At 30.9% G+C, this 19,245-nt stretch overlaps 1 protein-coding gene across 1 annotated transcript; it reads right to left on the bottom strand.

Annotated features, from left to right (window-relative positions):
* Positions 1-17,390: 17,390 nt before the first annotated feature.
* LOC112717879 (protein MAINTENANCE OF MERISTEMS-like) lies at positions 17,391-18,430 on the bottom strand. Its single transcript, XM_025769805.1, has 4 exons — positions 18,231-18,430; positions 17,949-18,134; positions 17,784-17,874; positions 17,391-17,693 (listed from the first exon to the last, which is right to left on the bottom strand). Exons 1-4 carry the CDS (start codon positions 18,428-18,430, stop codon positions 17,391-17,393), a joined length of 780 nt encoding a protein of 259 aa, XP_025625590.1.
* Positions 18,431-19,245: the final 815 nt, after the last annotated feature.

A 19,245-nucleotide genomic window follows, 5' to 3' on the forward strand; every position in this document is an offset into this window, starting at 1 on the left:
TCATCCTTTTTTTTTTTGTCAAACGCATGAGCCCTTCTATGAGAATTTCTGGTAAAAATTAGCATAAAATACTTACGTATGACGTTAGCTTATAAGATTTGACTTTCATCACCTGTCTTATATGAATGATAACTATTTGATTTGGATTGTTTATTGTCTATACAGTCATTAAAATAATGCTGCAAAGGGATGATAACCATTTAATTAGGACATCATTTTGATGATTATTGATGGAGGAAAAATGTCGATAAAGATTTTCACAAAAATATCACGTTGCAAGTATAGTTCTAAACCGACAATTAAACCTCAATCAATATTTAAATTGTTTGTCACTTAAGCAAACCCAATAAAATTATCCGAAGTATTTAAATCTCAGGTCGTCTCTCAAGGAATTGCAAAGAAGTGTTTATTATTGGTTATGATAAAGTATATTTTTGGGTTTTATGATAAGAGACAAGTAACGTAAATAACAAAGAAATAAAATAACAACTAAGAAAAGTCCTAACAAGGATTGAGAATTGGAATTCCTATCCTTATTATCACCATCAATTGTGATGGTAATTGCCTTTTGCTCTTACTTAGTTAACCTCTAACAATGAAGGAAAGTCAAGTGAGAAAAATCAACTTAAGTTCACAAGTCCTAATTAAAAACTAGATTTAGTGAAGTCTAAGCCAACTAACAATTTTCAATCGCCAATCAACAAAAGAATTTTGATAACTCAAGAGTCTCTAATTGATCACTCCAAGTTAAGAACATAAAAATATAATTCAAAATCCAGCCAACCATTTTATCAAACATTTGGAAGACATAAAATATAGACATAGAAAAGTAACAAGTAATATTAAATCTAAACACCCAATTGAAACAAATTAACAATGACAACCGAAGAAAGCAATAACAATATGAATATATAAATTGTATTAACAAAGATCCAAAGCATCAAGAGTGCATAAACATAAGGATAACAGGGTGAAGAAAATAACAAGTAGAATTGAAAAACAAAGGTGATAGAATAATAACTTGCAAGGAATTGTAAATAAAAACAGAAATTAAATCTAAATCTAAGAAGAAATTGGAGTAGAAATCCTAAAACTTAGAGAGAGGAGAGAGGCAAACAACATCTAAACCTAAAATTATGTGAATGAAAGTTGAATGATTGATTTTCCCCTTCCAGCTCCACTCTACAGCCTCTAATTAGTATTTTCGGGCCTGAAACTAGGTCAAAAGCATCCCAGAAATCGCACCTAGCGAGTTCTGTAAATTGCAGCATGTGACGCTCGTCACGCGTACGCGTCGGCAACATGTACGTGTCGCTTGAATAAATTTCTGGTCACGTGTACGCGTCATCCACGCGTACGCATCGATTGCCTCTTGCACTGGTCACGTTGATCCTGCGACGCGCACGCATGAGCGACGCGTACGCGTCACCTAACTGCAAGGCAACTATGACAAATTGCATATCATTTTGAAGCCCCGGATGTTAGCTTTCCAACGCAACTATAACCGCCTCATTCAGATCTCTGTAGCTCAAGTTATGATTGATTTAGTACGAAGAGGTCAAGATTGACAGTTTAGCAATTCCTTCAATTTCTTGTGTTCCTTCCACTTTTGCATGCTTCTTTTCTATCCTCTAAGTCATTCCTGTCTTATAAACCCTGAAAACACTTAACAAACATATCACAGCATCGAATGATAATAAGAGATGATTAAAATTAGTAGGTTTAAGGCCAAAAAAGCATGTTTTCAATCATAGCACAAAATTAGGAAAGAAAATGTAAAATGTACGAATTCTATGAATAAATGTGAAAATAATAGATAAAATTCACTCAATTTAGTATAAAATAAACCGTAAAATAATGATTTATCAATTATGTAAGAACTAAATAATTTCGATCAAATGGTTATCATTCACATAAGAGTGATGAAGGCCAAATCATACAAGTTACATCACACGTAAGTATTTTTCATCATCTTTTGTCGAAAATTCTTACAGAATGGCTCATACGTCTAATATAAAAGAAATATAAGAGGCTCATGCGTCTAATGAAAAGAAAAAATAAAGAAAAAACTGTCATTTTCAATTATTAAGTTACGATTTATTTAAATTGAAAAAGAATAGAAGTCAAAATGAAATTTTACTTATTATGTTATGATGATGATGATTCTCAAAGGGAAGGGGAAAGGAAAGAAAAGAAAGGAGGGGGTGATTATTTAGGCCTTTTGTTTTTTTTTTTAATTAATAAAAATATTTAAGTAATTTTATTTATTTTAATTTTTATATTTATCTTAAAATAGATATAATAATTTTTTTATTAAAGATAGAGAAATTTAAATTCATAATCTTTAATATTAAAATATAATAATTTAGTTTTATATATTTTATACTAAATATAATACAAAAATTTAATTTAATTTTTATTTCTCATTTCTCATCTCTTAATATTTATTTTTCAGTCTCAATCCATTTTTTAAATAAAGCCTTAAAATTTGTTTGAATTTTTACAAAATATTATTCAAAAGGTCAAATTTTATGTGTATATATATCTCACGTATCGAATAAATAATTAAATAAATATCTTTTTTTAAAATAAAAAAATATACCATCTTAACAAGTAATTACCTACTCGTGTTACATGACTTTAGAGCATCATGTTTGATTTTAATTTAATTTTATTTTGAGTTCTATACAATGCCGTAAATATTTATAGGACTATATATCATTAAAATTAATTTAAAATTTAATGTGAGATTTATTATTTTAATGTTTAATTTTAATTTAATTTAAATTTTATATTATTTTTAATTATTTTATTTGATGAATTATATAAGTAGTAATATTTAATTAGTCTTTTCTTTTTAAATGTTATAGTCTTTTATTATTGATATTGGTCTCATTTCAAATATTATATCAATACAAGTTTTAATTTTAAATAAATTTAATTATTGTAAATATCAGAATTGATATACAAAAAATATTTTTTATTAAAATTTATCTTGGACACCCAACCATATATATATAATTTTTTGTTTAATTATATTTTTAATCCAAATAAATATGGGAAGAAAGAGGGACCAAAAATTGAAATAAAATATTTTGGAGACACTAAAACCCAAAAAATGACAATCTATCTTAAAGTTCTTAATTGAAAATCATTATTGCTGACGTGACCTTAAATTTATTTAAACCCTCTAAGTGGTAAAATAAATGTCTTGCCCCTTTTGCATTTCTTTCTTTAATATTTCCACATTTTGATATAGTTAAATTAAATTGAAGAATACATCATTATAAAAAAAAATTGTGAAGTGAAACATACAATTTTTTTTATAAAAGATACTCAATTACAACGTTGGAAAAAATTAATAAAAAAATATTAAATATACACTAAAATTAGTTATTATAATAAAATATATATTAAAATATAAATTATATATTAAAAATAGATTAAATTATATATATTTATACAAAAATATATAGTACTTGGTTTTAATTTTTGTGTACAAATAATATTTTTAATAAAAAATTATTATTACTAGCAGCTGACTCGTGTGATAAATTAAAAATAAAAATTAAATAATTTTATAAAGAAGATAGATAATCGTCCAAAATAAAATAATTGAAGATGTGATGCGAAATTAATTTTGCTAGGTACATAATAACGAAGAATCTGAATAATGTAAATAATAGGTTGGAAAATTGGCCTAATAAAGTTAAAAAAAAAAACATTTTATCTAAATTATCTAACTAAAAAATTCCATTTAATAATTCAAAAATTTTAACCATCCATTATATCCTAATTTATCAAAGCACCAGCTTTTCCTCCAAATCTTCTGTCGTTGCTTGGTCGCCAACCAGCCTCCATTGTTACCACTGGGATCCTCCTCACCACCGCTGGTTCGCCAATAAGGGCCCTTATTACGCTTAAGGATAACTATCAACTTAAGGATAAAAATAATCATCTACATGCCTAGTAAAGTGAACATCTAGCATATTTTAGTTGTATTTAACTTAACTCATTCCAACCAAATAACTATTCACATAACAATTAAAATAATCATTTGCATACTTATTAAAATAACCATATCCGGCATATTATATATGGATTGACCACAACAAGGTGGAAATAAGAAAGAGGGAGAGTGCTGCAGTGATTGGTAGCACAAACAATAATGCTTGCAATCATGAACATGTACTTATTGAAAACCTTATTTTCAAACTCGAACATGTGCCTCTTTTTGTGCACGTAATGTCATATTTCTATGATCATCGTCAAGAAGAAAGAAGACACAATTGGCATATAACCTCCTTCTATAAACTTTATTAACCGAGATGAAAAATAAATAGCTTCTATGCAGCCGAATACCAATAAAAAAAATAGTAGCTTGCTATATGCTCATCTTTTTATATAATTACTATTATCAATGAAACTAATCACGTTGTGATCAGCATATCTCCAATAACTACAATCTCGCATGCTTGATTTATTTTTTCTATGGTCTTAAAAGCAGCATGCATAATAATGCTTGCAATCAGGATAGTGGGGTAGGTAGCGTTCAGTGGCACAAGGAAGACGCCACGATAGTGGACGGCGTTCGGTAGTAGTTGCGGTGCGTAAGGAGAAAGTCGCGATGATGGACAGCATTTGGCAGCGCTGCATGTTACGGTGGTTGAAGCTACAGTACTATTTTCATAGTGGCATAGTAAAAGGAGAAAATGTAAATTGGAGGAGGAGGATGATTGAAATAGAATGAGAACGTGATGTGATGGAGGAGATTAGGGTACTTAACCTTAATAATTTAATTTTAAAAATTAATTATTTTAATTGTGAATCTAATTTTAATAATTAATTTATCTTTTTTTTAAATTGTTATTTACGTTGTTTAACATTTAAATTATCTCCCTGCATTTTTCTGTAAATATATCATATATACACATAATTTACTTCAAATCTAAGCATGCATGTAACTAAAATAATATGCCAATTTAATTAATTTTTTCGTCATCACATGAACTGCATTTAATTTTAAGAATGGGATAAAACAGAATACTAAAATATAATACAAAGAATAAGAATATAAAAATTAATATTTTTATATTTTGTTTAATGATAAATTGAATATAAAATTAAATAAATAACAAAAATTTAATTTTTTTTACATAAAATAAAAAAATTAAAATAATAAAAAATATAATTATAAAAAACTAATAGTGACAATAAAAAAAGAAATAAATTATATTTTTGTTTAATATTTTAAAAAAATATATAAAATATATTAATTTAATATTTTAAAATATATTACAATTTATATTTTATTTCTCAAATACAATTTTATATTTTTATATCTATATTTTAGTATCCTATATTTATAAACAAAACACACCCATGCGTATCCTTAAAATAACATAAAAGAAAGTATAAAGTAACTTGCATCTTGCCTTAAGACAAGCATGCACACCTGAATAGGTCTTCAAGAATATTATGGAATTTGCTTTTTGGAAAACTATTGGTGTCATGATGACAAATTTTCACACTCTAAATAATTGGTTATATATATAAACTAATTAGTAATTATTATTCATATATATAGGGGATTAGATCTCCACCTTATATTTGATTGAGGTGAATCTATTAATCTCAACAGATGATATGATTATGATGAGTGAATGGAATGCTCTCTTCCAAAAAGGTGGGGCATATAATAATCATGTTCCAATAATCAAAAGGGGTTTATGACTTGTGAGTAATGTTTCAATATATGTATTAGGTTAGGTACTTAGGTTAGTTGGTGCTGCCCAAAAGAAGAGGGCACAATCCATGTGACTTTCATTTTGCGCTCTGCCCTGTGGGGTAACACAATAATTTATATTTTCATTTATTATTAGTTATGTAAATAAATTTTAAAATAGTACAAACTTTTATATTATTCTTTTTCTACTAAAAATATTTTCTAATATTTCTCTCATATAATTTTTCGTATTAAATGTATTGCTAGCTAGGCCTAAACAATCTGTGTCCCCATATATCGCTATCACTTTCAGTTTGTAGCAGATAACTAGATAAGAGTGTGTGACATTGATCATACACATTTACACATACATACATGATACATAGCATGAAATAGTCCAAATTAAAGTAAAAATTCAATTGCAGTCGACTTCAAATACAGTCGCTAAATGATTTGACTGATTTGACTAAATTTTCATCCAACGACTTTCGACTATCAACTTTATGTGAAGTCGACTGCTCCACCTGAGTTTTTACCCAGATTAAACTATCTCGGGCCATCTTCTAATTACCATAAGCTCAATTCAAGTTCATGAAAATAATTATCTACCCCATCAGAAAATAATAATGGGGCAAAATTAATTCATTTTTATAGAATGAGATTATCTTTTATTGATTAAAATACATTAGTAATTTATATGTAATTATGTATACACTCACTCTCTCTCCCTATATATATATGTGTGTATGTATGGGGTAGTGGCAAATAATTAATTTAAAAAAAAGAAAGTGGCAACTATTATTATTAGTACTCCTAGCTAGTGGGGTGAAATGTGATTTAAGAGAATCAAAGGAATAAACAGTAAACACTTATTAATTAGGAAACAACTACTAATTTTATCTTCGGAAATATTTGATAATAAAAATATTAACAAAAAATAATTAAAATTTATCTTATTTAATATTTATTAATTCTAATAATAATTAATAAATATTAAATAAATCAAATTCTGTCCTTTTTTTTTATCTCTCTAACCTTTCTGTTTTATCTTTATTAAAATTCTTTAAAGGGAGGAAAAGAAAGGTAGAGTACTTGTCCTTAACATTAATATCAACGACCTTTACGAACATTGATTACAGGGTTGTTGAATGAACTTTATTCCTACAATATTCATTATATTGTGTGTGGCACATCATTATATCAGAAGCCGAATTAGATTAAGAAAATAATTCAGGAATAAAAATCAAATACTACAATATTCATTTTTGAGGTAAATTTTATTGAACAATCTTACATGACCAACATTTAATTAGAATTATTTGTATTTATATTTATAGAAATTTTATATATAAAAAATATATAATTTATATATATATATATATATATATAAATTAAAATTTGTACATATAAATTAATATAATTTACATTCATATTTTTTAAAATTTATATATATAATTAATAAAATTTATTTATTAAAAATAATTTAATAGTTATACTGATTAAATAATTACCAAACATACTAAAAATTATTAGTATCCAAGAGTTTCTTAATTTCATTTCTTGTACAATGCTGCCACGTATTAAGCATTTTTAAAACCACCAGACGCTCGTATTTGGAAAAACATGAGTCATTTATTTTTTCATGTATATCATCATCATTCACCATGTTAAAATCGAAGATGTTGCTCAAAGCTACAAACATGTTAAATATTTGAATTTTTTTCTTTTTCAAAAGGCATTGGACCCATCATGCATGGGAGCGTCTATTCATTCATAATTCTTTAATGCACTTAAACTTGACTTCAATTCTTAATTTTTTTCCCCTTTTAATCCGTTGGTACTTTATTTACTTATGCACAAAAGTTTAGATAATTTTGAGACACCTCAGTTAGCTCATTAATATTATTAGAGCATATTTTTAGATTATTCAACATACATTTAATTTACAAATAAAGACATTTATAGAATGTGTAAATTTAATTAATTATTATTAGTATTATTATAAAATACATTCCTATATATTTACTTTATCAATAAATCTAAGACTAAAAAATTTAGATATAGAAGTAATAAGAGTGATACACTTTAATATGGTTATTTTTGGTGTTTTTTAAAAATATGGGAGATACACAAATCGGACTCTCATAAATCAGACGATTCGATTTCTGTATTTATAACAAATTGGACAATCTAATTCTTACTTTTTTAATTAAACGATTCTACATTTTAGAATAATACTCTAACATTCTACATTTCAAAAAAATACCACTGCAAAAAAGTGTAAATCTAATGCGTAAAAAATACAATTTTAATTAATTAAATAAAAAGAAAAGCAATAGTGGGATGAAAAAGAAACATGCATAATAGATAGAGACATAGCTAGTATATAGGGAGAATTTTTTATACAATAGGGCGAAGCCATGTGCCAAAGCCTTTTCATTATTTTATTCCTTTTATTTTGGGGTACCCTCAAATAATAATTCAATAATCATCTTAGATTGATATTGATATTGATATTAACAGGTGGTAGCTAGTGTGGCCTTATTGGAACATGTATTTTTGTAAATAATTCGTGTGTATATATATTTGTACATAAAATTTTCAGTATATATATATAGTAGATGCATGTACCGTTCACATTAAATTAACATGAGGCTATATAGTATCAACTATCAACATATATATCATTGTCAAATTAAATTCATGGTTTTATAATGTAGCTGAAGACCCTTTTTATTTAGGCTTTCTATGGTATTTATTTCTAGAAATAATGGCCTCCATTTATGGTGATGTGTTTTCATCAATAATAATAATGAATATGACCTAACCTAATGTAGTGATCATGTGACATTGGCATGATTTACTATAAGATAGTAGGAAATTTTTTTGGATAATTGAAGAATGTGAGAATAAAATAAATTAAACCATTTTTTTATAATTTGTATTATTACATGTGTATGATATGAAAGATAGAGTGAATGTGAATATTTGTACAATAAATAACTATTGTATGACGTGAGTAATACTTCTTGTCTTGCTGAGTATTTCCTATGTTATTTTAAATCTATGGATCTTGTCCAAACATAAATTCCCTAATATTTCAGTTTTAATAACGGAGGTGTTAATGTTGCAAGTATGATGACTATATGAAGTTAGTCTCACATTAAAAAAAGTAAGAAAGAGTGAAAAATTTATAAGATAAAAGACTTATTAACTTATTATTTTAAAGTTTTGAGTTGGATATAATATCTTCTTATCTTATATTTTTTTATTTGATTCTTTTTCAAAATTTTTTCCGTGATCGAGAATTTCCATAGTTGATCCAGCAAGAGAATTTGTGTTCCATAATTCCCCCTTTATTTCTGCTTTTTAGTTTTGGCCAAGTAACAAAAAATATTAATCAAAATAGCTAGAATTTACTTTATTTAATATTTATTAATTTTAATAATAATTAATAAATATTAAATAAAATAAATTTTAATTTTTTTATCATTCTAATATTACCATAATTAAGTAGGTTACGCTGATATTTATTCGTTTAATAACTTGAAGTTTCGGTTTAGTGTTGTAATAAATAGGAAAAAAATGCACCAAACCGAAATTTAAAGAGCTTTATGTGTTTTAAATTTCTAGTGTGGAGTATATATTATTATTATTATTATTATTATTATTATTATTATTATTATTATTATTATTATTATTATTATTATTATTATTATTATTATTATTATTATTATTATACGGCAGAAGTGGTTATGTGGTTTAGTTGAAACTTTACAACTTAAATCAAAAACATTCACTTTACAATAATATGTTAATTTTAAATCTTATTATAAACGGCAAAAGGACATGACACATAAATAAATAAAATTAAACTTTGATGCAAACACAAGAAACACCCGTTTTAGAAAGACAAACAATAAATAAAAAAATATATAATTAATAATGGTCAAAATATATATATAGCAATTATTCTATATTCTAATTGAGCCACGATTTATACATGGAAGCACGAAATTTATTTGAGAAATCTTAATTGTGCACATTATTAAAAGGAAAAGAAAATATTTTTGGTCATTGTCGTGTGGGTGATATGAAACTTTTTGAGGGTTAAGTAGGATCCGAAAGGAATAAATAAATAAATAAACAAATAAATAAAGTAAACAGCATAACAATAACAATAACATAACATGATTCGCTACCTGACAACTGTTTGAAAAGGAAAGGATGGAACTTTTCACTTTGCAGCTGGTACTACCTACGCTTTGAATAATAATATAAAGTGAGTAAATTATTAAATTAATCTCCGAAAAATTACGTAATTTTTATTTTTATTTGTAAAAAATTTTTATAATTAATTTTATTTTTAAAAGATTTTAAATTAGTTACATTAGTCTTTCTATCACTATTTTCACTAACGCCATTAGCAAAAACTAATTTAACATGTTAAGTCACACGTCACCATATAAAACGATGTTATTTTCACCTAAGAAAAGCTGATTCATGAAACAGCATCGTATGGACTAGCAACAAAAACAAAGGATCAATTCCTCGCACTTCAATCACACCTCCCTTCCCTCTAAGTCAAAAAAAAAAAAAACCTTGTTCTTTGTTCTATTCTAAAGTCTGAACTTAGCAATGACGGTCACCAGAAGACAAACGACATTGATTTCGACGAGCAATTAAACGGTAAGTGTTATGTGCGTCTTCTCCGGCGAGGGTCGGCTACTGTTGCAGTCACACGACAGCAATGGTTCGAGCTTTTTGCTGCGACGATAAATTCGATTACTATGACGACGACAACGATGAAAACTTTGAGGACGATAACGTCGTTTTGGGCGACGCTAATGAATACTACGACGACAACAATGAAAAAGACGAAGAAGGTGGAGATGAAAAGGGAATGATGCCATTTGAGAAGATGAGAAAGTGGTTGAAGCACAAACCCAGAGGGTTCGGTGAAGGGAAAGTGTAACACTTTCGTTGAAGACAAATTGCTCGACGAAATGTATCAAAGCAGAGAAGTACAACTTGCTAACTTGAAAAAGCTCAAGAGCGGTGTTGTTAACCCCAATAACAATGAAGAAAAGAAGAAAGATTTAGTAACATTTGAACACTGATTGAATTTTATTCCATAGAATGATTATTTTTGTGCTATTGTTCACTTGTTTGTGTTTCATGTTATTATGTTTGTTTTTGTTTTATTGTTCACTTGTTTGTGGTTCATGTTATTATGTTTGATGAAATAATACATGCATTTTAACTTTTATATGTTTGATGAAATAATACATGCATTTTAACTTTTATGCAAATTTTGATGTTTTCTTAATTTTTTTTATCCTGAATTCTTTAATTTTTGTTGATTCAGAAGTAAAGATTTTATGGAGTCTAAAAAGAATATGGTCAAAGAAAAATGCTAAGGTCTAGTGTTGTTTATATTTTGTTGATGTTGTTGTTATTGTTGTTTGTTTGTGCTTGGTCTTTGGATGAAACATGACATTGTTTTTTGCCACTGTTTATTTCTAGTATCTGCGGTACAGTGTCTACAATTTGGCATTTGACTATTACTGTTACCATGAAATTTGAAGACACTTTAGTTGTTCTTATTGGTGGTCAAGTGCGCTTGATGAACCTGCCGAAAAAGAAGAACATTCATAGGGATTTGAAATCTGCATTCAAAGGGATTTCAGGCATAATGAATATAGTTTCAGCAGTTAGGTCAAAAACAATGATGTTGTCGGACTATACTATAGGTTGCTGTTCAACACTTTTTCTTCTTTGTAGTGAAATAAGGAGAGGTTTTGCTCTGAGAGAATGAAGAATGAATTGGAATGAGTGAGTGTGAGGAACTGAAGAGGTGATGTGAGTAATAAATGTACTTTGGGAGAGAACGACGCCGTTTACTAACATGTCAAGCTAACATACCACATCAGCAACACTTAACATTGTTAGTGACAAAAAAGATAGAAGGACTAACGTGATCAATTTTAAATTTTTTTAGGACAATTTTAATTATTTTAATTTATCAGGGATCAATTTGGAGATCGTCTAATTTTTTAGGGACTAATTTGTCCATTTACTGATAATAAATTAATAAAATTATTGATATTATATTAATCCCATATACGGACTCGATGAGACCCAAATGACAGCGGGTTAAGGGTTCACTGTCTTGCGTGCTTCTAGAAGGTTCACAAATCGGTGATAAGGACGGAGAGACTAGAAGGGGAGGCACGGCGCGCCGACCTGCTCACATGCTTCTCCCATTCAAAGTCGCCCTAGGAGGTGCTGGTGGAATTGAAAGAGTTGCCGATAATTTCTCTGTTTAATGTATGATAATTTCTCTGGTTTTTGCTTTCTCGGCATGGATGGCTTGTGATCCATCAAATTTAGTTGAGACATTTTTACAAATACCTCAATTGCACACTTTCACTAGTCTTGCTGTTGTTAAAGAGGGAGAGGGCCTTGATGGAGGATTTGCAAACCTCCCAGAGGCGAAGGTAGTCGCCGGAGGTGGCGAAGAAGGGAGGAAAGGGTGGAGGGGTGGACCATGAACTTTGCTCTTGTTTAAGGCTCTCAAAGGTCGATTTGTCCCAATTTTAGAGGAACAAAATTCTTCCACTGACATGTCAACACTCTACCATTTTCCAACCGATTACAAGGGGCGTAAAGACCATTTTCTTAGGTGGATGATGATCGCTTGAGTAATTTTCAATTGTTGGGAGGCGCTTAGTCCCTCGTCCAAATGGTTAGGGAGCGAAATGGATATTTACTCTAAAAACTAAAAAGTATCTTGACGTGACGTTACATAATTGAATGTATTTCTAAAATTACTTTAACTTAATCAAAATTAAATTCTTAGATACACACTTAAGTTTAAATTTTTAAAAATTTTATTTTGACCCTTGAAAAAGATGTTATTTCCTCTTTGCTGTAATACGCGGTGATGATGATGATACCCGCCATGGATGTGTGGCATTCGAAGCACCAACATCATCATTGGCAATAATAATGCATTGGGATCAGAACTGGGAGGTGGCTATTTCCACAGGAATGACAACTTCCATCTCATTTGTGTGTGGCCACCATTGACGAAGTTGAAGGAGTGGTCAGAGGAAGAAGGTCTTGCTGTGGAGAATCCTTACACTGTAACTCTAAGGTACCGTTTGGAAGGAAATCTGAGATTGAGAGATGAAGATTAAATTAAGTATCTATATTGTGTTTAGTGTAAATTATGTCTTAAGTAAAAAATATACTTGTTAATTAAAAAAAAAAAACTTAAATCCTAATCCCTCCTTTTCTTCATCATCGTCATCAGAAAAGTTCAAATTGGCTCCAATGAACTCAACTAAAGTAACAATCATGTACAAACTCTATTTTTCTTTTCTTTTCTTTTTTTTTCCCTAGAAATTCAATTCATGTTAATGAATCAAATATCTGCAACCTTGCCAGGAGAATTCAAAAGAACTTGTCTTCAACCAAGGAGGATTGCCAAGCACATTTGTTACTCACCATGACAAAGCAGAGCTCAAAGACCTTCAACCCCTCTGGAATGGTGAAAAGTTTGAATCTTTCGGGGGTTTGGGTATGGTGGATGGTGATGAGAAATTTAGCAACAATTGGTCCGACGAAGGAGATGGTCAAAATGGCGTCGCAAAAAACGTGGGGGCCATGCTTGGAGAAGAGGCGGCAAAAGTCGTCATGGTGGGTCTTTCCGGTGGGGAACATGGCAATGCGGACGGTGACAATGTCAGGAGGGTCGGAGAGTGGTGGATGGTGGTAATGAATGAGTTGGAGAGGGGACGTCGTCAGTGAGGGAAGGAGGAGCCGTGCTCGCTGCCGTCGTCGAGAAGAATGACAGATAAGGCTATGACAGAAGAGATGGAAAGAGTGCAGGATGAGATGACAGAAGGTTGGAGAGGTGAAGATAGATCAGAGAAGGTAGAATGGAAATTTAAAAAGTTAAATGAGAATATTTTCGAAAAGAAATGTTATTAAAGTTGTTGTCCGCATCTCTAAAATTTTAGTTTTCTTATGTCCCCACTTTTTGAAGGTCCTGAAAGAACTGAAATTTTGTGTTCCTGTATTGAAATTTAAGTTCCAATCTTTAGCCACAAAATATAATAATGAATCCCAATACTCCAAAACAAACTCTATTTAATGGAATATTTTTGGAATATTTCAAGAAGTAAACTGATTTAAAATTAAAATTTGTATTAAAATTGATAGATGAAATGAGACTGATCTTACATTAAAAAATAATATCATCTTAATAAAGAACTAACAAAATTTTATAATTATATAACTATCTTAATAAAATAATTAAAAATATTAAAAAATAAAATTAAACTGAGATAAACTTTGAAATAATAAATCTCATTTTTAATTTTAAATTATTATTTATAACATATAACTTTATAAATATTGGGGCTGATTTTTTTAGTTATGGAACATATGAGTGTGTAGTGCTTTGTTATGGGGTATGGAGGTGCTACACCACAATGTGGGGTAGCTTTTTATGATTTTTGATGTGAGCAATTCGGACCATGCGAATTGTATATTGAATAAAATATAAGGGGCAAATCGGATAGTCCGATTTGTAAGGAGGGAAAATTTGAATTTTTAATGGTGCAAATCGGACCGTCCGTGTAGGTGTTTTTTTAGTAATAGGAAAAGCAATTCGTAGGGTCCAATTTGATTATTAAAAGAATTTTTGAACGAGTTTGAACAACTCGTAGGGTCTGATTTATGGAGCTATATGTATATAAAAATGTGTAACACATAAACAAGGCAGATAGTGTCTTCTTCCTCACTGTGTTCTTCTGCGTTTTTCTACTTCTCCTGGTTCTTTTTTCTTTGTTACGAGGTTAAAAAAATTGATTGTGAGGGTTCTGTTTCTGTTTAGGTTGTTGAGGGAAATAGATGATAGAGTTCTTTTAAAAGTGTATTATTTTGGTCAGATTTTGTTAGAAACATCTGAAGGAGTAAAATTTATTTGTGAAAATCCATTGGATGTTGTTATTCCCTTCACAATCTCATTTGAAGAGCTCAAATGTGTGATATATGAGAAGATAGATTCTGCGATGTCAAGGAAGATATCATGTATTTTATACAGATATCCCATCTCAGTATTTGGTGGATTCATTCAATTTCAAACCAAATATATAACCGACGAAGCGAATACGCAAGAGATGTTTTCAATGTATATTGAAAGTCGTGCCCAAATGTCGTTCATTGAGTTGTACATTGAATTCGAATAATCTGAGGCCGACCGAAATATTGTACGAGAAGATTACAATAGTGACAGTGAGGAAGAGTTCGAAAGCAATTATGAAGTTGTGGATCCAAATGGAGATGAAGATCAAGGTGACGGCACTATGGCTCCAAATGTGACAGACATGGCAATTCACTGGCAAATGAAGTGTTGTTCGAGGAGCCATCTTTTATGCGAGTGTTGAATTTGGAAGCCATGCATGCTTCGGAGTTTCCAGATTATATGAGCGCCGGTACGTAATTGCCTATTTTTATAAGACGGATTAGAATTCTGTAATAAATTATATTGAGTGATGGAGCAAAGAGTTAAGTGACATGTGAAAGTATATTTAATTAGCATTTGTTTATGTGTTGATGTAGTTAAGTGTAGAATAATAATATTTTTTGTTAGTTATTGATGGAGCAAATAGTTAAGTGACATGTGAAAATATATTCAATTAGCACTTGGGAAGGTGTTTATGTAGTTAAGTGTAGGATAATAAAAATTTTTGGTTAGTCATTGATTTAGTTAAATATTAATTACTATTTGTTAATCAATATTTATTTATGTATTTATGTTTTCCTTTTTTGTTAAGATTGAGATAATAACCTGATGTAGAGTTTAATAATATCACCATAGATGTATTGAGTGTATTTGATTTACCTTTAATTTCGGTTATTAAATTTTCATATGGTTGCCGTCGTGGCAGAAGTCCTTCTTGTTGCAGATGGTGAATTTGCTGTTGGGATAGAATTCAGTTCAAGGGAAGCTGTTATTAGGGCGATGAAAGAGTATGTAATCCGAAGAAGTGTAGACTATCGGGTGTATGAGTCGGAGCCGTTGACATTTTATGCCAATTGTACACATTATGGGGAGGGGGTGTGATTGGCTTATCAAGGTTAACATCATCAGCAGAAAGTACTGTTGGGTTATTAGGAGGTATAATGGTAGTCACACCTGTACCAGAGCCACCATTTCTCAGGATCATTCGAAGCTGGATTCTAACACAATTACAGAAGTAATAAAGCCGTTGGTTGAGGCTGACCCCTCGTTAAAGGTAAAATCAGTTATTGTAGAAGTGCAATCGAAGTTCAATTACACTGTAAGTTATCGGGAAGCATGGTTGGCTAAGCAAAAGTCAGTAGAAAAAATATTTGGAGGTTGGGAAGTATCGTACGAAGCATTGCCGATATGGTTTGAGGCCATGTGTCATAAAGAGCCATCAGCTATCGTCCATTTTGAGACTATGCCTACATACCAAGGCGATGACTTGGTAAATGATATCCGGGGTATTGCATCGGGTCTTTTGGAGTTATTACTCCTGCATTAGAGCATTCAGACATTGTAAGCCAGTTGTCCAGGTGGATGAGACTCACTTGTACGGAAAGTATAAGGGTTGTTTGTTAGTGGCAGTGTCATAGGATGGTAACAACAATATCTCCCCAATTGCATTTGTTATTGTGGAGGGAGAGACTTCTGATGCGTGGCACTTTTTTCTTAGTAACCTACGACAACATGTTGTGACTCGGGATGGTGTGGGGCTCATATCCGACAGACACGAATCCATCAATGCAGTTTTGGCTTGCAGTAACGGAGCATGGTCACCTCCTAGAACTTTCCATATGTTTTGCATGAGGCATATAGAGTCGAATTTCTTGAGAAAATTTAAGGCACCGTACCTGCAAAAACTTGTCGTCAATATAGGTAACATTGAGTAATTCAAAGTTTGTTATCAATAGAGATACCTTCAATAAGTGTTTGTTAACCCATTTTTTTGTTGTTTGTTATTATGTAGGATATTCGAGGACGGTGCGCGAGTACGAAGTGCGTTTTCAGCGGTTACGAGAACGGGGCGAGACTTACACTAACTGGTTAAATCGAATCCCCCACGAACAGTATGCGTTAGCATTTGATGGTGGCTACCGATGGGGTCACATGACGACGAATTTAGTAGAATGCATCAACTCAGTCTTGAAGGGCGCATGCAATCTCCCTATTACTGCACTTGTCAAAGCAACATTCTACAGCATACTTAAGTCAAACTGTGATTGGCCTGCATCTGCAGCCATGAACCCAAGCAACTGGCTAAAAGAACTACCGTCTCCTAAGTCAAACTGTAGCACACTCCAATACTCCTGATGTATTGGGTATGATGAGGTAAATTGTGTTTATGGTACATATTGGCTTGCACACTGAGGTTGTTCCTGTGGAGGTGGAGGCGGAGATGGAGGTGGCAGTGAGTGTGTCTCCTGCTCCTCAGCCTCTTCATTCTCTTGCACCACATCATCCATACCCTGATCACCCCGTCATTCTCTTGAACTACAAGATCGGACAAGTTCAAATGGTTGCCATATTTTGTATGGTACCAGTGCATGTAAATATCTAAAGGATGATGTGGACCATCAAGCTCAGTCAGAACGTGATTATACCTATTATCCACTGCATCACCCAAAATGAATGACTCGTGGCTATGACCCAATTAAAATTCTTAGGACCAGTCAGGACTTCTTCGTGTGCCTTGTCTAGATTTCGTTCCTGATGAGGAACTCCCTGCACAAAACCAAACTGTCGCCTACACCGATCGGTTGCATGCCACTCAATGCATTCAAAAGATACCAACGGCACCGTAGCACTCCACACAACTGAGTGCATGTAGATGTCTGCAGAAATTATGTCCGGGTCCACACGATCCACAGAATAAGCAACCCACATAAACTGTGAAAAATAAACCACACTAGTGATTACAATCGGAATAACAATAATGCTGCAACCCCCAAACCAACTAATTCTTTAATGAAAATATACCTGGCCTTCCTGAAGATCATCCAAGGCCTTCCTAAAGTGAGCAAGTTTCATATACCTAAAGCGTTGGTCTCCACACTCCCAGTTACGCCACCTAATATCGCTTAATTCATTAACAGGACTGGATTCTAAATATGAAGATACGGAGTAAATGTAAGATAATGTTACCTGTTTGCAAGCGAAAAACTACGAGGTTCCCTATGAACCGGCGCTAGAAATGGAAAGCGGGTCCAAGCCCAAACGAGCAGCAGTGTTAGCGAACCGTCGATCTCCTTACAGTCAAAACGAGATGCCCTGCATAACGCCCTGTACAGATGTGCGAGGCAAGCCAAACCCCAACTGAACTGTATGATACTGCCAAAATCACAAAGTAAAGGCAGAAACTTCCAGTGCACAAATGTCCCAGACTTGTCTCCCAACAATATCGTACCTATGTGGCACTTCACGTACCTCTGTATACTTTCTTCATCAGTCAACTGTAACTGTTTTTTTAGATCCCGTAGCCACGTAAGCTTTATACCGCTTCCTCTACATTCTGACTTTCTCGGTACAACCCCAAATTGGTGCAAACACTCCGTCTCTAAGGCTTTAAAACTGCTGATAGTCATCCCTATGACTAGAAGACCATCCGTCGGAAGACCAAGAATCATAGCCACATCTTCCAGTGTCACAGCACATTCACCAATCAGAAGGTGAAAGGTATGTGTGTCTGGATGTCACCTTTTGACTAAAATATTTACGAGTGCTTTCTGACACTGCACTATTCCAATCTGAGATACATGATAAAAATCAGTAAAACGTAAATGCTCCTCTACCCTATCATCGTACCGATCCAGAAGGACAGTAGGGTGATTACACGTCAACATCCATAAACTCTACAAAAACAAAAATTATTAATCAAACTACCAACAATTACTAATTTGCTACTGACATATAATAAAAAAAACTAGAACAACCAATATTATCAACAAATAATTACTACTAAATACAATAGCATACTTAAGTCAATTAAAAACGTAACAGTAAACAAATAATTATTATCAAAAACCAAATACATTATATTATTATATTTTACGAAACTTAATTATTGATCAAAATCAACAACATTAATCCAAAAATGTATTTTTTAAACATATATTTTTTACTAAGAATATTACAAAAAGTTCTAAACATGTTCCTTTTATTAATTTATCATATTAGTCTAACTCAGACATCACCGTTGAATTAAATTTTCTCTAACTATATTTATATATATATATATTTTCTAACTATTATTTAATTATATATTCTTAAATTTCAAACAATAATAATAATAATAATAATAATAATAATAATAATATCACTAAGATATGTTTCCTAAATTGACCTAACAAGAACAATTATAATATAACTAAATTAACAACAACAATTTTATTTCTGAATTAATAATAATAATAATAATAATAATAATAATAATAATAATAAT

The sequence above is a fragment of the Arachis hypogaea genome, chromosome 10, assembly GCF_003086295.3.
Source record: "Arachis hypogaea cultivar Tifrunner chromosome 10, arahy.Tifrunner.gnm2.J5K5, whole genome shotgun sequence".
NCBI classification, from domain to species: domain Eukaryota; kingdom Viridiplantae; phylum Streptophyta; class Magnoliopsida; order Fabales; family Fabaceae; genus Arachis; species Arachis hypogaea.